Below are 24,342 nucleotides of genomic sequence, written 5' to 3' on the forward strand. Positions count from 1 at the left end.
GCATTTGGTAATATGGTGGAGAGCACTGAAACAGTTAGCGTGCAGCTTTACTGGCGATCATGTTGAAGCTTGTTTCCTTTTAAGTATTTTTCGGTTTATTTTGATAAGCAATACCTCAAACGATTTTTGGCTATTGTGTGTCTGTGTGTGTGTGTGTGTGTGCTCTTAACTTTAAATTCTTCATATTATTTGTTTTAAAACAAAGTTCTGCTTTTTGTCAGATCGATTGGTATTTGATAATAATAGCGCGACTGATAAGCATTAAAGAAAAAATAAACGAGTAACCAAAAATTTGTTTGTGTTGTGGGCTCTAGTATGAGTTGGCTTCGAGTCGTTAACACATTTGTAGCTGAGATATTACGACGACAAATCCCGCACAGAGTGTAAACAAGTAAAACAATTGCTGCTTCTTTTTGTTTTTGTTGTTGGCAAACATGGATCAGTTATTTAAACGGGTGAGTTGCATAAAAAAAAGTTAAATCTCTTTGAATTAGTACAGAGTCTCGTTCTCTCTCTCTGTCTCTCACTCACTATGCCCTGCTCTATTAATTAAACATAAGTTTATGACCATTCAATATGCTTCATGACTTAAAGTCTTTAACTTTTGTCTGTTTCGTTACCTAAATCCCCTATCTATATATATATATATATATATATATAAACCATATGCTTTTTTTATCTGGCACTATAACTGCGCCTTGATATGACAATGACACACTCTATCTATAAATATGTGTATGTACTATAGAGCCTAGGGCTATACACAGTGGCTGAGGTTGGGCGGGGGCGTGGGCGGGGCGTTCGCCTCTAGCACCTGTATTACCAAATCGACAGCAAAAATGCGTACGATTATCAGCTCGTCATATTTAATACATAAGTTTCGATAGAGTTACTCACGCTTTGTTGATTGTTGGTATTTTAAACGATTGCTCTATAAGAATTTAATTTATTTGGGAACATTGTTGTAACGTCATTGGCATACGATATTAACTATTAGAGTTTTAAACACTGTATAAGAATTTTTAAACAGTCTAAAAGCTTTGCGCATTTTAAAATTTGAAAAAATGTAGAATTTTTATATAATAAATTCAATTGAATTATTGACTTAATTAATTTAATTTTATATTTAAAAAATAGCTATTCCCCATCTCTAAATTTCATTTTGACTGATCTCAAGTCAATGTACAATATTCTACCCAAAGCACCCTGTAATAATTTGTAGCAATGAACTCAATCAAATATCGACGCGAACTTTCAACTTGAGCTCAAAGAGAGCAGCGCATAGACACACACACACATAGAACTGCACACGTGCTTAGGAGAGGGAGCTTGCCCAATAGTAGAAGCTTTTGATATTGTGGGTGAGGGTGTGTGTGTGTAAGTGGCGCCTAGCGCTCAATCAGTTGAGAGAAAGCGCAAAGAGCAGCAGCAGCAGCTGTAACACACACACGCACACACACATGCATGAGCAGATTTTGAGCATCAGTCGCAGCAGCAGCGAAGACGCGTCAGTATGCGAACTGCGCTAAAGGGGCGAACACACTTAAGAACGAAGTTAAACGAGCCGCTCGTACTGATTTCAATATTATTTTCTCACGCGTGTGTGTAAAAAGTAAACAAACATTGCTATATAGACAATAATTATATTGTTAATTTGTATGTAATGCATATGCAATATTTAATTGAAACTGCTTAAAGTGTAATGAATCGAAAAGGAACAACAAAAGTTTTTCTAATGCGGCGGTGCGCGCGCTCTTAACTTTGCGCATTTAATAATTTTAAAGCGCGTTAATGTATTTTCTTAAAAGTCATGTAAATGTGATAAACAAATACCACGCATTGATGTACAATACACACACACACACACACACACACACATGCATGCAGCTTTTATATATATGTGTGTGTGTGTATAGAACTGTTCAATTGAAGTGTTAAAATTACCCACTTAACATCGTTTTAAGGTTATACCTTTTAATGTGTTGAGAAAAAAAAATATACATATAGCTATATACACACACACATATGTATGCATGTGTGTGTGTGTGTGTGTGTGTGTGTGTCAGGTGCCCACATCCAGTGCATATATGTAGCTGATCTATGGATAAGATGCATATAACTTGTCTATGGCGTCTTGATCCATTGAAAAATGCATTTCTTTGGCCACCACGAGCATCATCTAAGCGGATTGCGACGCATTAATCAAATTGGACCCGCTTATCACCATACGCCACTTTGGCAGGAAGCGCAGGAGACGCAGTTGCATTTAAAGGAAACTTATTTATGGCAACAGCGTAAGGTAACCAAAGTCAATGGGGCAGAAAGCAACAAGTTAACGAAAAGCCGTTAAGACGCTAAAATTTATTAGAGATTTTCAAACAGTGGTGTGCCAAAGATTTTGTATTGTTTAAATGTAACATAAAAAATCTAAAGGGTAGCACAATATTTAAAGTCTCTAGATATATTTTAATGACATATTTTTATTTGGCTTGTAGTATATTATTATTATTACTATTTTGCTTATGCATATTTCTCTTTTTAATAATATGACAAGCATTATAGAATTTAATATGATTTCTTAACAATAATTTATGTATTATTGTCTAGGAAATATCTCATAATTGTACATGATTTCTCTCAAAGGGTTCAAGTTCAAGTACAGCGCGCACACTTAAGAAATCTTTGCAAGCGTAAAAGTTATAAATAATATTGATTGAACAACCCTCTAAGTTGTCAAAACTAACTGCCATATAGATTCGTACAGACGAACGAACTAAGGCATAAGTTGATAGACAATTGTTATTATGTACGTATGTATTCTATGTAGATTTATTAACCCCATTAACCTATAGTCAAACGCACACTGAAGAAGCATACAGATTGATACACATATATAAAATATGACGTATACGCACAGTGCGCACTGGTATTGAACTAGTTCGGATGGCATTTGCATAATTTATAAATAGACAACAACTAATTCGATGTACGTTTTAGGGTTCGCGGGTTAGCACAATCAATGACTGGCTGCAGATACAAATTGGTGGCTCCGATGATCTGAAAAAGAAGAAGCCGAGCAAACAGAACTGCATAAAATCAACAAAATATACGCTCATCACATTTCTGCCGCAGAATCTATTGGAGCAATTTCGTCGCATTGCGAATTTTTATTTTCTGGTTATGACCATAATATCGCTGCTAATAGGTGAGTGCAAATTTGTTTCGAATTCGAATATTATACATTTACATATATCTTTGAATTTTCTAGATAGTCCTGTGTCGCCTATGACATCGCTGCTGCCTTTGGTATTTGTAATTGCAGTAACAGCCGCCAAGCAAGGATATGAAGACATTTTGCGCTTTAGAACAGACAATGTGGTTAATCGTTCGCCAGGTAGACAACAGCTCTATAACAAAATTTATGCCCAGCTATAGTTTGTCATTTGTTTTTGCAGTTACAATCATAAGGAATGGCGTCGAGTCGATTATACAATCACAAAATGTAGCCGCTGGCGATTTGATTGTTGTGGAACGCGACTGCGATGTGCCCTGCGATCTGGTGCTGCTGCGCTCCACAGATCCGCATGGCAAGTGCTTTATAACAACGGCCAATTTGGATGGCGAATCGAATCTAAAGACGCTGATGGTGCCGCGAGATTTGCCCACAGTGCCCATTGATCAAATGCATAAGTTGGGCATCATTGAGTGCGAGAGCCCTGGCACCGATCTCTACAGTTTCAATGGCAAACTGGAGCTGGCCGGCGGCGAGGGACGTGTGCTGCCGCTCACTGCGGAGAATGTGCTGCTGCGTGGGTCGCGTGTTAAGAATACGGAGTGTGTCATTGGCTGTGCCGTCTACACGGGCATGACCACCAAGCTGCAGCTCAACAGTCGCCTCACACGCAACAAGACCGCCTCCAGTGAGGTCTATGTGAATCGTTTCCTTATCTTTATACTGATTGCGTTGATAGCAATCGTAACGCTGCTCTATTTCCTCAAGCGGTTAGTGAGCAATTGTTAATATACATACATATATATATATACTATATAATGTACTCTTTACAGTTACAATGAGCTCTTTGTGATACCAAAACTCACCTATCTGGGACCCGCTGCCGATGGCTACAGCGTCAAGCAGTTTCTACAGGACTATCTATCGTTTCTCATACTCTTCAACTATCTGATACCCATTTCATTGTACGTCACCATTGAGCTGCAGCGCGTCATAGGCAGCATGTTCATGGAATGGGATACGCAGCTGTACGAGGAGGAGACGGATCAGCAGTGTGTGGTCAACACATCCAATTTGAACGAGGAGCTGGGACAGATCAATATACTCTTCTCGGATAAGACGGGCACGCTGACCAAGAACGAAATGAACTTTCAGCAGTGCTCGGTGGCAGGGCGTAAATATCATTATAAGAAGACGCGACTGGAGGATGAGGAGACCAAAGCCTTGATAGACATAAACAAGTTCAATGTAAGTTGGTGATTTTTACTTTTAGTTGAGTATGCTCACGCTATTTGCCTCTCGCTTGCTTTTGTGCAGCTGGACCAGAAGGTTTTCTTTCAGGCGCTGGCTATTTGCCACACTGTGCAGGTGGCCACCAGCACGACAGAGGAGGCCGCCGCCGCCGCCGCAGCAGCTGAGCTGCCGGCCAAGGATAACAACATGTCGGACATTACCGAGGAGAGTCACAATTCTAGTCAGCACAGTGAGCTGAATGTAAGTCACACCATTGAAACATCGCTCTCGGCGCATCCAAACGGCGCACATGCGCCTGTCAGTTCCTCCGATGTCAATCCGCTGCTCATCTCCGATGATGGCTACAAAGTCGAGCGGCGCAAGCGTCCGCAAGTGGTCAAACGCAGTCCCAACTTTACGCGCGCCAACAGCCAGAGCAACAACAACAACAGCAATGCACTGCCCATGGATCAGCTGGCCGTCAATGGACTGCAGAGCGCACCCAACATTATGCGGCCAGCGTCGCTGCAGTTTCAACGCTCCAACTCGGAGCGCGATCTGCCGCAGTACGAGCAGGCAGCCAACAATGCCGCACTCTTTGGCCATCGACGCGCGCATTCCTATGGCGCGCCCAATGCGTATCTAACAAGTCCCGTGGGCAGCGCTTCGCCACCTGCCGCCGGACTGTTTCGTGCCGCCAGCACCACCTCCAGAGAATCCTATGCAGCGCCCACATTTACGCGCCAGCCCACGCTGCTGATACGCGCCGAATCGCAGCGACGTAAAAATGAAATCCAACAGACTTTGTCGTAAGTTTGAGCAATCTCCAAGCTAAATGCGCACAACTAATTGAATTTGTTTTCACAGCTTATTGGACTACCAGGCATCCAGTCCGGACGAGAAGGCGCTAGTGGAGGCCTGCGCCAATCTGGGTCTCGTCTATACCGGCGACGATGATGAGGTGCTGCATGTGCGCGTCGTGCCGCCGCACTTGGACTACAAGCGTCCCTTTGGCAGTAGCAAGCCACGTGAGGAGCGCTTCTATCGCCTGCACGTGCTCGAGTTCACATCGGACCGCAAGCGCATGAGCGTGATTGTGCGCGATGAGGCTGGACGCAAGTGGATCTATACCAAGGGAGCCGAGAGCTACGTCTTTCCGCTCTGCGCCAATAGCGCGGCGCAGATGGTGGCCAAGACCGACGGCCATATAAGCGACTTTGCGCGCTTGGGTCTGCGCACGCTGGCCATAGCGCGTCGGGAGATCAGCGAGGCGGACTATCAGGAGTTTGTCAGCTCGCTGGCGCTGGCAAATAGCTCGCTGGAGAATCGCAAGCAGCTTAGCGAGCAGTGCTATGCCAAGATTGAGAGCAGTGAGTAACGCTGATGTTATAGCATTTATAGTTACATTATTAACACACACACACACACTTGTTAGATTTGGATCTATTGGGCGCCACTGCTGTGGAGGATGCGCTGCAGGACGATGTTGCTGATACTCTTGTCTCGCTGCAGGCAGCCGGCATTAAGATCTGGGTGCTGACAGGCGACAAGGTCGAGACTGCGCTGAACATTGCGCTCTCCTGCGGCCACATACCGCCCGATGCCAAAAAGTATATCATACTGGAGTGCAAGAATCGCGAGGATTTGCTGGTGCATCTCAATGTGCTGGAGCGTGAGATTGTCTTCGGCATGGGACGTGACTGTGCGCTGCTTATCGATGGACAGAGTTTGAGCGTAGCGCTAGCCGAGACGCCCAAGGAGTTCCGCGACGTTGCCGTCAAATGCAAGGCGGTGCTCTGCTGTCGCCTGAGTCCGCTGCAGAAGAGCGAAGTGGTGGCGCTGATCAAGTCCTCCAACGAGAATTACAATACAGCTGCCATTGGTGATGGCGCCAACGATGTGTCCATGATACAGGAGGCCCACATAGGCATCGGCATCATGGGACGCGAGGGCAGGCAGGCGGCACGCTGTGCAGACTTTGCCTTTGCCAAGTTCTGCATGCTGAAGCGCTTGCTGCTCGTCCATGGCCATTACCATACCGTGCGGCTATCGCTGCTGGTTTTGTACTTTTTCTACAAGAATATTGTATTCATGGGCATTATGTTTCTATTTCAATTCCACACGCTGTTCTCCTCGTCATCTGTTTACGACTCGCTCTTCCTAACGCTCTACAATGTGATTTATACCTCGCTGCCCATTCTCTTCATAGCGCTAACCGAGAAGCCCTACACCGAGGAGACGCTAATGCAGTAAGTTATCGACTTTGAGGTTTGATTGCTTAATAACTCGCTTGTTTGCTTGCAGAAACCCCAAGCTTTATAAAAAGAATACGGACAACAAGCAGCTGCATTGGCCCTACTTTCTTATGTGGACCATGTTTGCTATTTATCATTCGGTTGCCATATTCTACTTCCTCTACGGCATCTTCTCTTTCAACAACGTGGTGCTCAATGGCGGCCAGACTGCTGCCTTCTCCTGCTTTGGCACACTGCTCATGTGGTCTGTGGTCATCATAGTCAATCTGAAGGTCTGGCTGGAGTCCATGTATCTATCCTATTGGTATATAGCGACCATTATCCTATCTATACTTGCATTTATGATCACCACGGTCATCTACAATGTCATCAATCTGTAAGTATTTCACTCAAGCGACAAGCACTTTGCTTTAATTCATTTCCCTTTGCAGTGACTACGATACGGATATCTATTGGGCCTATAATAATCTCTTGGCCTCGCTGCCTGTCTGGCTATATATCATATTGTGTATGGTGGCCTGTCTGTTGCCCGATTTCACGCTTAAAATGCTCCGAAGAGCTTTGAATATCAAAAGCTTTAGCATTTTTCCAGGCAAACAGCGCAAACTGGAAATGCGCCGTAAATTCGAGTCGACTTACTTATAATACTTACACTCTATATATAGAAACATAGGTTAGCATTCTTTTGTACAGTTTGTTTTATTTATTTATTTTCGTCACTTAGCTTGTAATACTTTTTTTTTTGTTTTTTTATGTGTAAATTCCCACATTTATATAATGTTTGTTTGTTAATAAAAACTAAATTGACATGCATTGACAATGTTTTTATTTTTATGGTACGAAATGCTAGGGGTAGGTAGCAATGGCTTGGAAACTGCAAGGACTACAAGGACTTCTTGTAGCTAAATTATCACAGCTTCTCAAATCTTTGAAATTAAACAAAACACAATTCTGTGGCATTGGTTTTTTGGTCATAACTTGGCCAATAATCAAGCTATTGTGCACCTGATTACCGTTACATACTCGTATTGATGCTAGAAACAAAGTTGCATCATTACATTTTGTATTCTGCAACTTTCGATTTTTGCTCATTTTTAACAAAATTCGTGATCATGAATTTTTTCAAAAAATCGAATCTCTTAGATTTTCAAATTTAAATGCAGTTTAATTAGAATGCTTCTCACGAGTATAGCAATGCATAAAACTCTGAAATCGGACATCCTTTCGCTGAGTTATAGCCATTTAAAGATTGATATTTTGCAGAACGTGGTCTGGTTTGTTTACAACCGCGAAAGTAGGCAACACTTTTTGCAAAATATGTTGCATGCTTTTAGGATGAAAATTAGCGGAGACAACAACTAAACCCTACACAAAAACATTGCAACCACTATTATTGGACCTGCACGGCAGCAACCATGATTATTGGACTGCACTCCACGCACCAACTTGAGTATAGGAGATGCGCGGCCAAAACCATTGATTATTGAACTGCGCGGCCAAAACCATTGATTAGTGACTATGCGCGGCAAACCGCCTTGATTACTTGGACACTGCGCGGCAACACACCGTTTGAGGTAATTGGACATGCGCGGCCAAAAACCATTGATTTTGAATGCGCGCAAAACATTGATTATATGGAAATGCGCCGGCAAACCGTTGATTATTTTGGAGATGCGCGGCAAGACCATTGATTATTGGAAGCGCGCAAAAAACCATGGATTATTGGAATGCGCGGCAAAAACGTTGATTATTGGAATGCGCGGCAAACCATTGATTATTGGAATGCGCGCAAAAACCATGATTATTGGAATGCGCGCAAAACCATGATTATTGGACTGCACGGCGCAACCATGATTACATGGTCTGCACGCCAGAACCATGATTACTTGGAATGCTCGGCAACCGCTGATTATTGGAATGCGCGCAAAACCGTGATTATTGGAATGCCGCGGCCAAAACACTTGATTATCTTGGAATGCGCGGCAAACAGTTGATTATCTGGAATGCGCGCAGCAAAACCCCATTAGATATTGGAATGCGCGGAAACCATTATTATTGAATGCGCGGCAAAACCATTGGTTCTATTGGAATGCGCGGCAAAACCGTTGATCTATGGATGCAGCGCAAACCATTGAATTATTGGACTGCACGGCAACAACCAATTATTATTGGAATGCACGGCAGCAACGATTTTTGGTCTGCACGCCAGCAACCCTTGATTATTGGAATGCGGGCAAAACCGTATCCTATTATTGGAAGTCGCGGCAAAAAACCATTGATATTGGATGGCATAAACCTTATATTGGAATGCGCGGTCAAAACACCGTGTCTGCGATTTCATTGGATATGCGCTAGCCAATAACCATTGATCTATTGGACGTCGCCAAAAACACTGATTTAATGTAAATCACTCGGCAAAATTACACCATTGAGTGTATTCCTGGAATGCCGGCAAAAACATTGATTATTTAATGCTACGGCAAAACCAATGATATGTGTAAAGTGCGCGGCAAACCATCTTGATATGGACGCACGGCAAAACCATGATATGAAATGGCGCGGTGCAAAACCATTGTCTTGGAATCCGGGCCAACCAGATTGATTATTGGAATGTCCGCAGGCAAAACCGATTGATTAATTGGAATGCGCGGCAACACCATTTGATATCTGGGAATGCGCGGCAAAACCATTTGATTTATTGGACATGCCGGCTTGTCGTGCACAAATCCACTTGATTATATGGAATCGCGCGGCAAAACCATTGATTATTGGAGATTGCGCGGGCAAACCGCTTATATTCGGACTTGCGCGGCAAAAACCATTTGATTATTGACTGCAGCCGGCAGCAACCAATGATTTTCCGTCTGGCACAGCCATGCAACCCACTTGATTATTCATATGCGCGGCAAAACCATTGATTATTGAGATGCGCGGCAAAAAACCATTGATTATTGGAAGGCGCGGCAAAACCATTGATATTCGGAAAATGCGCGGCAAAACCTGGTTGATATGGATAGCGCTGGCACACCATTTCTTCTCTGCAACAGCATGCAACCAATGATTATTGGTCTGCACTCGCCAGCAACACGTTGATTGATTTGGAATGTCTCGGCAAATACCATTATATTGGAAGCCGGCAACCGTTGATCGTATTGGAGCGCGTGGCCAAAAACCATTGATTATTGGAATGTCGACAAAACCGTGATATTGACATGCGGCAGCGAAAACCCATTATATTGGACTGCACGCCGCAACCAATGATTATTGGTCTCTGCACGCCAGCAACCCTTGATTATTGGAATCGCGCGGCAAAACCATTGATTTTGGAATGCGCGGCAAACCCATTGATTTTGGAATGCGCGGCAAACCATTGATTATTGGAAGCGCGGCAAACACCATTGATCGTTATTGGATGCGCGGCACTAAACCTGGTAACTATGATGGAATGCGCGGCAAAAACCATTGATTACTTGGACTGCCGGCAGCAACAGATGCAGTCTTGGTTTGCACCGCCAGCAACAGTGATTATTGGAGATGCGCGCAAAACCATTGATTATTGGAATGCGCGGCAAAACCATTTGATTTTGGAATGCGCGCAACCCAGATTATATGGAACATGCGCGGCAAACCGTTGATTCATGGAGATGCGCGGCAACCATTGTAGTTGGAACGCGCGTGCCAAAAACCAGGATTATTGGATGCGCAGCAAAAACCAGTTGATTATTGGACTGCACGGCAGCAACCATTGATTATTGGACACTGTCAATCCTCTAGAGAAAAGTGGCCATATCTTGGCAGGATTAGGTCGCATTTCCAAAATTTTGCTGTTCTCGGCACTCACAGGACGAGACGTCTCGATCTCCACAAAAAAATATGGTCATCTAAAATGTCCAGTTCGACTTGGAATTATACAGTTTCAGGGTGCGAGCAACATTGGCCAAAAACACAATCCGTATTTTCTCCCCGGAACTACAGAGGACAATGGCGACGTCTTTTTCAGAACACATGGGCCTTCAAACAATAATCGTTCTGGCAATACAATTTCCGTCTATTTCTTGTCAAGGAATTCGGAGATATAGCCTTTTTCTGTATACGAAAAAAGCTGGTTTCTCATGCTCCTGCACGACATTCGTCCTTTGATATATATCTCTGAGCTTCCAGGCACACCTAACCTGGACACCAAAGGACATCCTTGTAGTTCTTGTAGTTTCGGAGAAAAAGGACATTTTGTGTTTTTGGTTAGACTTTTCCGTCTAACCCTGCAAATTTTTTCAAGAAATTTTTGTTGCATCCTGGATATCCTGGAGCAGTTGGATTTTTGCTCGAATAGAGCACGAAAATGCAGGTCCTTTTTAAATCAGAAGGATAATGGAGAAACTGGACCTAAAAAACCATGAAATTTGGCCATGCAAAATGTAAACAAGAAAAGACTTAAGCAACGAACTTGCTCAAATTATTTTCTGCGATCCTGGATATCCTGGTATGCAGCTCGATAGTTTCGATAGCAAGGATCTCAAAAATGCATATCCTCCTTTTGGAATTGGAAGAGACATGTTTATTTGGGAAAAGATCCTAAAATAATCCACCCCAATATACCATAAGAAGTCAGTTGTGTTATTAATTGCAATTCATGATTCATTATTTATGCTCATCAGCATAACTATAGCAATTGCATTTTGTACACATTTATTTTCTTACATATAATACATATTATAATACATAATATATAATACATATAATTAAACAAAGATATTTATTTAAGCTAGCCTAGAAGCAGGACGATTGGTGATCTTGCAGTCCTTAGCGTAGAAGGCTCCGGCATGTCTCCAGGACGTTGACCCCACTGTAGTGTGTTGCTTGTTCATGTGACGCAGTTGCTCCTTTGCAAGTTTAGCAATACAATTCCGATTGCTGCTGGAAATGGATGCAGGAGGCGCCTGGGTAGACATTCAAGGCAGAAGGCGGCGCAATTTTGTCCTTGTATGACTTTATTTGAATATATGAATGTATCTTTGATTCACATATATGTATATGCTGCCGAACACAGGCAATCCCCAAGAGAAAAGTGGCCATATCTCTGCAGGATGAGGTCGCTTATCAAAAAATTTTGATTTGCCACACTCGGAGGGCGAGACTCTATCGATCTGCATTCAAATTTGAAAAATTTAAAGAATTCGATTTTTTGAAAAAATTTTGTTAAAAATGGCCAAAAGTCAAAAGTTGTAGACTGCAAAATGTAATGATGCAACTTTGTTACAAGCATCAATATGAGTGTTGCAATTCAAGAATTTTAAGAATCCGTTCAGATTTGGCCGAGTTATGGCCAAGATTCTCTTTTGGATTGCATGTGCTTGGCAGCAGTGCAAAATATGAATGACTAAGGCAACGAACTTGCTTGCGTATGCAAGTTCGCTGCTTATTGAAGTCTTTACCGCAAATTGCTGCTGCTGATTGCTGTTCGCCTGGTGCTTTATAACACAAATTGAACTGCAGGTGTTCATTTTTGAAGCAGACGCGTTGGTGTACGCCATACATGAAAGGACTGCTTGATGGGTGTCCTGGCTAAATGTTGCCACGGCTAATGTGATTGGTGCATCCACTAAAAATAGTTGTTGTCTTGGCTGTTTGAAATGCATTTAACTGAATTAATTGTTACAGCTGAATAGTGAGAGTATTTTGAAAATTTCCATTTATTGGTGTACAAGTTTATGCTTGTATAAATACATATATGTAAATGGTAAAAGCACAAATATAATTATGTACAAATTATATAGAAAAAGTTACAACACTAATTTATATTGCACACATTTGAACACAATTTGTTTGTTGTAGTTGTCTTTTGAAGCAAGCAGCGCAAACAAAAATGAATTACATAATAAACAATTTGATAACAATTAAATGAAATGGGCATGAGAACAATAATAATAATGATAATAATATTAATACAAAGAAATTTACAAAAAATAAAACAAAAACAAAAACAATGAATCGCAGGTGGAGGGTGCAGGGTGGCGGGCGTAGCGCAGGCAGATGAAGGATGAGAAATCGTTTGATGGTATGCAGCTGATTCCAGAATCATAATAAATACTAAGTACGAACAATAGGTATACATACATATATGCTGGATATATGCCTAACTGCATTTACAACAATAATGAAATGACAGATGCGCCTAATGATTGGTAAAATACGAATAATAAACATACGCGTTACAGTACAGCGCATGCGTCATAGGCAGGCTGCACTGTACTGTACTGTACTGCACTGGTTGCTTGCTATTTAGCCCTCCAGCAGCTGCGTTGTCTTGTACTCCACAGCGGAGCCCATCTCAGCACCGAGTTTCTCGCGGACATACTCGCGAATCTGCTGCAGCTGATGCTCCGCCTGCTGCTCGTTGCCTGCCGAGCGCTTGCCCTGGCGCATGCCATGCAGCATCTTCAGACCATGGGCATGGTAGTTGTAGGGCGGCTGAGTAATGCCCTCCTCGCTGCCAGCGCTGCTGGGCGCACTGGGCGGCTGATAGTCGGCAGCGGGCTCTGCCACAGCTGCTGAGGATTGATGTGCTGACGACTGCTGCTGCTCATAGCTGGCATAGGAGCTGGGCGGATTGAAGATGACCTTGGTGTGCGTGGAGCGCGGATTGTTCTCAGTTATGGGCAGATCATGCTCGACGGGTGCAGCAGCTGGCTCCTGTTCGGGCACATAGATGGGCTGCTGCTGTGGCGCTGCAGCTTGCTCCTGAGCCTGCGCAACAGCTGGCTCGCCATAATGCGCTGCTGCCTGCGCTGGACCTGGACCTGGAGCCATGGCAATCAGATACAGCTGTGGCTGATAATGTTGCTCGTAATGCTGTTGCGGCTGCTCCTGTGGCTGTGCGTAGTAGAACTGCGGCTGTGGCTGATAGTGGGCATGGGCTTGGGCATGGGCGTGTGTGTAGTAGGCGTGCTCCGGCGCTGTGGCTGGCTGCTCGTACTGATGGCGACCCTTGTAGCTTTGATAGACATCATCGATGGCACCATATTGTACTGGTGGCGGCGTGGGCGCCAGCTGATGCGCATAGCTTACATCGGGATGATAGTGCGCCTGTTCGTGCTGCTCCTGCGTGGCATATGGCTGTGGTAGATGCTCCTCGGGCTGCTGCTGCTCCTGCTCCTGCTGCTGCTTGCGTTGCTCTGCTTCCTGCAACAGTTGCAAGTACTGAGCAGCGCGTATTTCCAAATATTGCTGCAGCAGCGTTTGCAAATGTGCCGCATATTTGGCTGGGCCAGGTATGCGCAGCACTATGACTGGCTCCTGATAGCCATCGGCTTCAGCCTGTGGCAAGTCAATCTGTGGCTGCGTCTCCGGCTGCTGTTGCTGGTGATGCTGCTGCTGCTGTTGCTCTTGCTGTTGATGATGCGTTTCGTAGCTTGTCTGTGGCTTCAGCTCATACGAATAGGAGGGCTCAATGGTTACGCTGGTCACTTGCTGATGCTGCGGCGGCGTTGGCGACTCCTCATAGTCCATGGCTGGCGAGTAGGCGGCATAGGTTTCCGCTTCGGGCGATTCTGTGGCCGGAATATCGTGCTGAGAGTACGGATAGAACATAAACTTGGGCGGCGTATAGTCATAGCCGGCATGAGCGTAGCCATAGCTGCAAAAGAAAAGCAATTGGGATTCATTACCTAATTGTACATTGATATTTTGCATAAAATTTATATGTTAATATATATTTTTTATATATTTTTATGCAGCTTGTTAGATTTTCGTGCGCTGAGTGCAGCAAATTAAAAATTTTGAAAATCCGTTTAGTTTTCGCCTAGTTATTGCCATTTTTCTCTTTTTGCTTGGCAGCCAGTGTAAAATATGAATGACTTTGGCAACGAACTTACTTGCATATGCAAGTTCGCTGCTTATTGCAGTCATTGCCGCAAATTGCTGCCTGCGGATTGCTGTGCGCCTGGTGTGCGATACCTCAAATTGAGTACCTGCAGCTCTCGTGCGTGACTCTCTCACATGCGCGCGCGCATGGCAGGACTCACTGCTTGGTTGTTGTCGCGGCTAAATGCGTCACGGCTAATGCTGTTGGTCTTAGCTGCGTGTGTGTGAATTGCCATAAAGGAATATATAAAGCAAACTGCTTGCAAAACAGCAACAGATTAAATGACAATTGCAATTGGCGCTGCTGCTTGCCAACAAATTAAACAAACTGCTTTACTCAAATAGGCCACTCAATAGATTTAAACTAGCATATAAATTTAAAAATATTTTAGAATTTGTACAACAACTTTTTTGTTTTATAGCTATATGCAAATTTTAATTGTATTTAATATAATTTAATAGGCTGCAATAAGCTTTTATTTAGACACTTAAACTAATAAGCTAGAACAGTAGCATTTGTTTTAATTAAATAAAGTGCTATTGAAATAACAAGTATTAACCTAATCGCAGCTTATACACTAGCTTAAAAATCCATCAATCGTTTCAAGTTGTATTTGTATTTTGTCTCTTCAGCACATTTAAATTTATTGTAATTTAGTTAAGTTAGTTGATTAAAAAAAGCATTTTTAACGTTTTTTTTGTTTTGCATACAACCGATTTTTGCTGCATATATATAAATAACTTGTTGCTAATTGATTTACCAATTTAATAAATTTATATAAATTTAGCACTTACCCCAATTCGCCATCAATGGTGCGCTTGCTATTCTTGTTGGCTGCTGTTGAATTATCGCGCTCCACTTTGATTTTGATCTTGTTGCCGTGCAGCTTGAACTGCTTGTCCAGCTCCTTGATGAACTCCAAATCATCAGCGGGCAAATTGCTGAAGGTAGCATCCAGTGCTGGCGACTTTGTTGTTTTCACAGTTGCCTTTGTTGTTGTTGTTGACGTGGTCGCCGCCTTGAGGATGCTGCTGATCTTGACACGTGGCTTGCTTGGCTTGCTGGTGCTGCGACTGGTGGCATGGCTGGCCGAGGAGGTGCTGCTGGTGGAGCTGGTGGGCGTTTTGGTGGGTCGCTTCTTTAGCGTGGTGACCTTCTTGGGATAGGCGCTCGACGAGGACTTGGTGGGAGGCTCCGGCGAGGCCAAGGCGCTGGCTAAACAAGCCAAAGCGCTTAGCGTGCACTGCGCGAAAAAAAGGCATAATATTAAATAAGAGAGTGTACTCTAGCTGGGATTAGCTGGATTAGGAGGGGGGCGGGGAGTGAACTTTTATTTGCTTCGAAGGCTTTGTCTGCGCTTTTGGCTCAAGGTAAGAGACGCAATCAAAGCAATCACCAGCCAAGACGATTGCCAAAGCCGAAAGGCACAAAAGCTCTCTTGTTGTCATTGTTGTTGCCTCTGATCTGCTCTGCTCTGCTCTGCTCTGCTCTTGGCTATGGCATGAACTCGTTACCCAAAAGGCAAACATCAAAAATCAATAAAGTCAAAAGATCAGCCACATAATAAAAGCGAGCAAAACACACACACACACACACACACACACACACACACACATGCATAGAAACAAAGCTTTTTACATTTGACATTTGCTTGTTGTTTGTTTGAATGAATGCAGCTGCAAAATATTTTTAGATACGACGAAGAGTGTTGCGAATTTGTTCAATTTCGATTTCGATTTCTATTTTGTTTTATTTTATTTATGGCTACTGTCTTTTGTTTTCGTGCCGCTTTGTTGTCAGTCTTCAGTCTTTTGTTGCTACGCATTATAAACAAAAAGCAGTTTTTTGTTTTGTTTTTCTTTTTGACACACTAATTAATTAATCATGTCAGCTTTTAATCAATTTAGTTTAAACTTGGCACACTTGCGGTTTATCCCAAATTATTAAAATAAGAGCTGTCAAAAATAAAAGTATTTCATTAATGCATTTTTTAAATTAACTAATAATAGCTGAATTAATTTAAACAAGCTCAAAAGCAGCTAGAAAACAGCTACAAATAGCTAAGCTTAGCTACAAATAATTTGGAAAATTGCTAAAAATATTTAAATGACTCTATAAATAAATTCTGCAAATTACACTCAATTATATTTTGAACTTGTTTTATTACAGAATATAAAAAGTTAAATACATTTTTTTAAATTGAAAAATACACTTTAAAATATATATTGGGTTTATGTAAATTTTACTACATTAAGCTAACCACTGAACTATATTTTGTTAATGTTTTTTTTATGCTTCTATTGCAACAAGCTTTAAGCTTTTATTTCTGCTTTTATTTGAATGAATTCACATTAACAAATTCGCACATGTTTATATATTTTATACTTTGCCATAAGATGTTTATGTATTGTTGCTTGCTTTGTTTTGTTTTGTTTTGCTGTTTGTTGTTTATTTTTAATGATAATTGCAACATGTTAAGTCTTTCCACACAGAAAGATTTAATTGCATTTTGTGACTCAATTACAAACAGAAACTGGCACAGTGTGTCAACTTTAATGTTATACTACTCTCAACAGATTTTAATAACTCAACTTGTTATTGTTTATGCTCATAGTTTATGCGTTGGTTTTTATATAAAATATTTTGTGGCAGCAGGAAGAGTTTGCAGCACTTGCTACAACAACAACAATAATAATAATTTTTTTTTTGTCAAATGTTTGTTGAGTGCGTAGTGGGGGGGAACTGACTAACTAACGTTGAATTTAACAAGTTTTGCCAACATGCGAATTTATATGATCTTCGTTGTTGTTGTTGTTGTTGGCTTTATGTAATGTCCATGTCCAACAGCACCCAACTGGCAAGCTCTGACTGCCTGTCTAGCATTGATTTATCTTTTGGCTGAGCACAACAGTAAAAACAACAACAATAGCCATAGCCATAGACTGCTTAACTAGTGTAATAATTTAATTGAAAATGCTGCCTTTCACTTTGTGTGACAACTCAGCTCAGGCAGGCAGAACTTCAACAAATTCCAAATATATCGTTTAAGCTATTTGGCAACTTTCTATTGAGCTAATCAGCACGCGCTCATCTCTAGCAAAAACAACGCTGATGCAACAGCAAATAAAAAAAAACATTAAAATGCACTAAGTTTATATAAAAGCGCAAGTCCTGTGTCTAAGCTTAATAATTTTATATAACCAACAAGCAAAGCAACCACAACAACAACAACAACTCCGTAACAAACGAGTTCTCAGCACATTTGCGTAAGTTACACACACACACACACACACATACACATGGCGTTTGTTTTGCAGTCAATAATCCAGTTAAATGCTAATTTATATAAAGTTGGCCAATTAGTTTGGGCATCCAGTGTCTTATGAAACTGCAAAATGCAATTGCAAATTGTTAAATTTATACACAGCACATTAATTAGTAAACTAATTGAATTCACACTGCGCACGTTGTGAACAAAACCGCGTTCAACAGAAGACTGACAGTCAAGGGCAAGGGCATGATAGAATAATACAAGGTAGAGCGGACTGCGCTCTTCTTTTTTGAGTGTTTGGGTACTTAGCTTCATTCGCCCCCGCTCACATCGTATACAAAACGAAACACAGCGAGAGCGAGAAAGCAGCAAAAAGGAAGAAGAAGCTAAGTAACCTAAGAGCGCAGTCCGCTACCTTGTATTATTGTATCATGGGCAAGGGCAAGGGCAAGTGCAAAACGAAACTGCAGCTCTTAGTATGCGTGTGTGTGTGTGTGAGCAAGCGAGCGCAAGTCAAGCACTCCCACACAAGCACACACACACACACGCAATTAGCATTAGCACATGTCAATTGCTTGCTGTGCAGAGCGCATAAGTTGAAAGAGCGCAAGCGCCGTTAGCTGCGTCGCTGCAGCTGCGCAAGGCTGCTCAGTCAGTCGAATGATTGTGCCGTTAGCTTTGCAATGGAATTTTTTTCTGCAGCATGCGCATGTTGCTAAACTCAAATGTTGCGCTGCATTGTTGCTGAAACATTTGCATACAAAAGAGTTAATTGGTGCATATAATAAATGCGCATTAACAAATAAATAGCGCATAATTATAACGAAACTAATTAATTAAAATAAAATGTTTAAATTGATAGAACTTTAATGTATATTTTTTTTATTAATTTATGAGCGCATTTAAGCGCTGGCTGCAGCAAAGATCATTGAACTGACAAACTTGTTGTTGCTGTTGTCACACAAGCAACCACAACAACACCCACAGCGCTGGCTCTATTACGTTACTTGTGCTCATTCCCCAGCAGTTGCCCCCAAACGCCAAACCCCAATTCACATTTTCCATTTCCATTAAACATTAGCCATAGCCACAACACGAGGGGGTGTGATGGGAAGGGGGGTGGTCTAACAGGCTGAAAGTGAAACAAGGCTTGCACAGCTGGCCAAGCCGGCTTAGTGGCTGGCTAAAAAAACACTAAAAGCTGTAAATTGCAAATGCAAATTAAATGCAAGTCGAGCTGCAACAACAAAAGCAACAAATACTTAAACTAATTAAATTTAAGCCAAGTCTTGGGCTATTCTTTAAACAAAAGCAGCAACGTGTACTTTGCTTTTACTTTTTATTTAATTGGGTTTTGGGTGAGGCTGAGGCTGCAGCTTCAGCCGCAGCCGAAGCAGCAGCAGCAGCTTCCGCATTGCCAGCTGAGGATGGCGCTGGCTATGAGCATGGAGTTGGGTGTTGGGGGAGGGGCTTTGATTATGCAACAAATAAAATAAAAAAATACAGATTTTGCTTCCTGCTCTCGTCTATACATACCAATAATAATGCTAATCTCATTGTTCCACAAAGGTTATGGCTGCTCTCACTCTATCTCTAACTCGCTCACGCTCGCGTGCTCTCTCGCTTGCTCAGTTGCAGTTGCAGTTGCAGTTCGTTTATTTTCTTAAACAATGCACATTTGTTAACAAATTTTCACACATACATATGCATCTAGTTATGTTTTTTAGATTGTTCGCACTTGTTTGCCGTTTGTTATTATTATTTCTTTTTTTTTTCAATTGTACACAACACAAAACGTAAATGAAAAACCAAAAAAAAAAATAGTAACTGCAAAAAAAGATGCTGAGGCGAATTTATCTCGGGCGCTTGCACTTGATGCTGGCGTTCAAAAGTCGCGCGACTTACTGTGCCTCGCGCTGGCGATGCGCTTGGTTTTTATGCCGACCGACCGACCACCCAAACGACCGACCGACCGTCCAAACGACCGACCGACCGACCAAACGACCGACGAGCGCAGCCACATGCTGCAGCCAGCAGCGATCGTCTTCGTTGCAGTCCAAGTCCAAGCAAGTCACTTGGCCAGTCAATCAGACAAGCCAAGCAGCAGCCAAGCAGCGGCAGCGGCAGCGACTGAGGCTGAAGCTGAAGCAGCGACAGCGTGCGGAATTGTGCGCTGGACGAGTTCACAGGCAATGACACCACACGTACACACACACACACACACACATAGGCAACACTGTATGTGCCATTGGCAACTTTATGGATCTGGGCTGCAAACAAATGCAATAAAATATATGTAAATCAACATTTAATTAATTAATTTAATAAACACTATGAACAAAAAACTATTTAAACATTGTTTTATTTGTTACATAATTGTTGTAATATTAATAAATATTTTCATTATTTAAATTCAAATAAAATATACAAACTCTAGTAAACAAATTAGTATTTCAAATACGCATTTGAGTTTTAAAATAATATTATTTTTTAAATAGTTTATTTGAATTTGGTTTTATTTATAAATTCTAATTGAATATAATTGAAAATTGCATTGAAATGCATAAATTAAATAAATTTTATTTATAAATTATAAATGAATTGCATTAAAATGCATTAAATTAAAATAGATTAATATTTATTTGTATGCCAATTTAATTGCATATATTTGCTATACATATTTTGTTAGAATTTTAAAAATGGCTTTTAAAAATAGTTTGCACTAATTTTGCTTGAAATTTATGAAAGTTTAACATACTAGGCTTTGTTTTTATTTTTAAATTGAGCTTGGCTTGGATTTAAAGTTTGTAATAATTTGTGAAATAATCCTGCCACTTAAGTCTTTTGTATGCCAAAAATAAAATATAGTATGTATATATTATATGAATGGTGGGATAATCTTCAATTTGGGATCAGGCATGAATTATTTATAATTGATAAACGGGTTGACCTTGGGACGCGCGCGCCTTGCCTTTCAAACCGTCAACAGCGATGCCTTTCGCTTTACGAAATTTCTTTTTAGAAAGAGCACGACGATGACCACGACTCAGACTTTTGGTTATTGAGTTTCGAGTGTTGTGGAACGCGCTTTGTTTCATTTCAAGTTCAAAGTCATAAAACTAATAAAAACTGGCGCAACTGCAGCCAGCAAATGGTCAAGCGGACAGGCCGGACACTTTTGCTTGTTGCTGGTGTTGGTGTTGGTGTTGGCGATAATCGCTGTGCGACTGCGACTGCGACTCGAACCCTTTCCATTCCATTCAAGCTGAATGCTGAATGCTTTTTATGGCTATTATGGCGCTTTGGACACACACAAAAGATGCGAGACTTGAGATTCGACTCGAATTGGAATTTGCATAGAGACAATTGTAGTTGCAAGCGCCACAAGTAGTTTGTGTGTGTGTGTGTGTGTTGGTGTTGGTGGTGGGCAATTTAATTAACAAACGACAAAAACAAAACAATTTAAAAAGAAATGGCATAACAACAAAAGGCGGCACACAAAAAGCCAAATGGTCAAAACGCTTTTGTTGTTGCTCATGTTGTAATGAGGCAACAACTTGACGAAAATGCTAATAAAATTTAAGCATTTTTATGTTAAAGCTACAAATCGAAAAAAACGCAGAAAAATCAAGCTTGTTAAATTTTTTTTTATTTTTTGCTTTTATTGTTGCCAAGCAATTGTAAATGTTGCAATTTGCACAAATATTTTTGTTTACTTGCCACAAAGATTGCCACACAATGAGAGCAAAGTTGCCCACAGCTTGTCTGCTGCTGCTTCTTCTTCTTCTTCTTCTTCTTTTTGTTATTGTTATTATCTTTGGCTTTGATTATTTATGGCAATGATAGTGCAGCTTATGCTACGCCCAAGCTCAAAGCCAGAAGGTTAGCTGCGCTCCCCCTCCCCCACTAAACTAAAGCAAAGCCAACATAGTTGGCTACTATTATAATAAATACAAATAAATATTAAGTTTACTATGGCTTACGCCCTTTTGTTTGGACGCTAAAGAAAAGCGCAACGCAGCACAAAAAACACACAAAATAAACAATCGCACAAGTCGAAGGTGAGTTTCCTATTATAGTATATAGCATATATATGTGTGTGCGTGTGTGTGTGTGCCTTGGAGCATCTGGAGCGCATGGGCTTGACCTTGTCAGCCTCGCGGTCCACAAGGTCAGACTGATTAAATAGACAGCGCGGATGATAATTTTTTCTTTATTTTTTTTGATTTCTGCTTCTGTTTCTGTTTTGCCTGTCAGGCATTTTTACAGTAATGAACACGACAATCAGTTAAGATGCGGCCTAGCTGGGGCCCTTTGTATTTGCCCTTTTGATTGATTCGCAATTTAAATGTATGCAAAGTTGTCAGTTTACAAGCATAAATGCAAAAATTAAATAAAAACATTGAAAAATGTAATTTTAATTAATTTGTTGTAAGCCTCAAATTTGTGTGCTTATTTTTTAATAATATATAGTTCGTTGCTTTCGAAAAAGAACTTTGCAACTTAAACAATAAAATTCGTTTGCTAGAAATTTCCATTAAAACTATTTAATTATTTAAGCATTGTTATTTGTTTTAAATTAAAAATATAAATTAGCTTTATCAGCAACTTGTTAATGGCTAAAATTTAAATTTTAAAGTGTTATTTGCCACTTTGCAATTGTTTTTTCTTTAAATATACAAATCGAAAACAATTTTTTACTATAGTTTGAACTAAAGTTTGAATGTTAATTGAAAATGTTTGCTAAAAATAAGTGCGCAGCTATAGTTAGCAGTTTAGCAAGGATCCTATATCTTTATATAGATCCATGTTATGAATTTGTTGCTACTATTTAAATTTTTCACATGTGAAGACGGAAATGCAATGAAAAATAAACTAGCACACGTTTAAAACAAAAACAAAAAACGCTATTTAAATTTAAACACAGTCCTTAGGCCACATTTGCCAACTAAACGCTTAAGAGAGTGCGGGTAGCGGCGAGGGGGGGGGGAGGGGTTAACTGTTCGCTTGCATATGCATTAAATTGATGATAAAGCGACGGCAGCAGACAATGCAACAATTAGAGGCAGCGGCAGCGGCAGAGCTGCAACTTGTTGCTTGCAACTTCATTAACAGTCAAAGCCAAAAAAAGATGCCACAGTTGTTATTGTTGTTGCTGCTGATGCTGCTGCAACGCTTCCTACTTGCATAAATTGTACAGTTGTGTGGACTTTCGAGCAGCAGCCACAAAACGTGGCACGTCGCCTAAGTCGCTGGCACATACAACAAACACAGTGCCACACAAATCATAATTCGCATTCGCCGCAAACACTGAGGACAACCAACAGTTGCATCTTCCCCCCACTCCACCCCCCTGCCTGACGCTGGCGTTGGCGTTTTGCTAATGCGACCAGCATAATTGTTTGTTATTGTTGACTGTTTTGGGTTTTATGGCTGCGATTACATCAGCCATGGCTCATTGATAGCCACAGCAGCAACAACAGCAGCAAAAACTACAGCGGGCTTGTCTTTGTTAAATAAACTAACGTCGCGACGTTTAAATACAGTTTGTAAGCGAAGTAAGTTTAATCAGCTACAAATGGCAAATGTCGATAATTTTGTGCGCTTTTCTTTCTTTCACTAAATATAGTAAGCACATTTGTTGATTGGCTATCAATTTGTCTGTTTAAATTTATAGTTTAATTGACATTAATAATAAGAGTTCAGAGTTCGCTGGCTAACAACGATTTTATCGATAACTTTAGCTTTACTTTAAGTTTATAGCTTTGTAAATAGCAAAGTTTGAATTGAATAATTTAAATAGAGTTTGTTAATAGTGTTAATAGTTTGAATAGTGTAGTCTTATATTTTTATCGATTAATAGTTCGAAGTTAAGTTTTAAGCTTTAAAAAATGTTTCAATAGTGTAATTTTTGTATTTCAATACTCGAGGCGATTAAAATTTTATAATAAAACCACGTTATCGATAAATGTTGCTTATAACTATCGACTTAAAACGACGTTATCGATAAATGTTACTAATATTTATCAATATTTTATTTTGCATATTTTTTAAATAGTCAAGACGTCTAAAATGTAATAATAAAACGCCATTATCGATAAATTCTGCTAATATTTATCGACATTTTAGCTCAATACTCGACTCACCTAAAATTGAGTAATAAAAGTATTAAACGATTGCGTTAATTTTTATTTCAAATCAAAATAATTTAGCATTACACATACGCCGCGTAGTCGCTCTCAGTGTGGTAAGCGTATTTGCCAAAAGATCACACATATCTATTGAAAGCTGTGTTTGGGTTTCGAATTGCGAATTTGTGTGATGCGCTTTAAATGGCTGGAGGAGCATTGGACTGTTATGTGAGCAAAGACGTGAGACACAAGCAGAGAGCGAGAGAGAGAGAGAGCGAGAGAGCTGCATTTGGTATACAATAAATATTTAATGTTAAGCAAAATGAATTAAACAAAAGTAGGTAAGTGGTAACTAAAAT

The 24,342-nt window shown here is 40.8% G+C and overlaps 2 protein-coding genes across 2 annotated transcripts; one reads left to right on the forward strand and one right to left on the reverse strand.

Moving 5' to 3' along the window:
• The first annotated feature begins 2,070 nt into the window (after positions 1-2,070).
• Positions 2,071-7,461, forward strand: LOC108606554 (probable phospholipid-transporting ATPase IF). Its single transcript, XM_017996755.1, has 10 exons — positions 2,071-2,299; positions 2,998-3,205; positions 3,269-3,394; positions 3,456-4,002; positions 4,066-4,480; positions 4,550-5,274; positions 5,333-5,835; positions 5,901-6,714; positions 6,770-7,096; positions 7,152-7,461. Exons 1-10 carry the CDS (start codon positions 2,150-2,152, stop codon positions 7,363-7,365), a joined length of 4,029 nt encoding a protein of 1,342 aa, XP_017852244.1. The 5' UTR covers positions 2,071-2,149; the 3' UTR covers positions 7,366-7,461.
• Positions 7,462-12,686: 5,225 nt separating this feature from the next.
• LOC108605733 (activating signal cointegrator 1 complex subunit 2 homolog) lies at positions 12,687-19,541 on the reverse strand. Its single transcript, XM_017995528.2, has 3 exons — positions 19,389-19,541; positions 15,376-15,824; positions 12,687-14,353 (listed from the first exon to the last, which is right to left on the reverse strand). Exons 1-3 carry the CDS (start codon positions 19,407-19,409, stop codon positions 13,000-13,002), a joined length of 1,824 nt encoding a protein of 607 aa, XP_017851017.1. The 5' UTR covers positions 19,410-19,541; the 3' UTR covers positions 12,687-12,999.
• Positions 19,542-24,342: the final 4,801 nt, after the last annotated feature.

This window comes from Drosophila busckii, chromosome X, assembly GCF_011750605.1.
Source record: "Drosophila busckii strain San Diego stock center, stock number 13000-0081.31 chromosome X, ASM1175060v1, whole genome shotgun sequence".
NCBI classification, from domain to species: Eukaryota; Metazoa; Arthropoda; class Insecta; order Diptera; family Drosophilidae; genus Drosophila; species Drosophila busckii.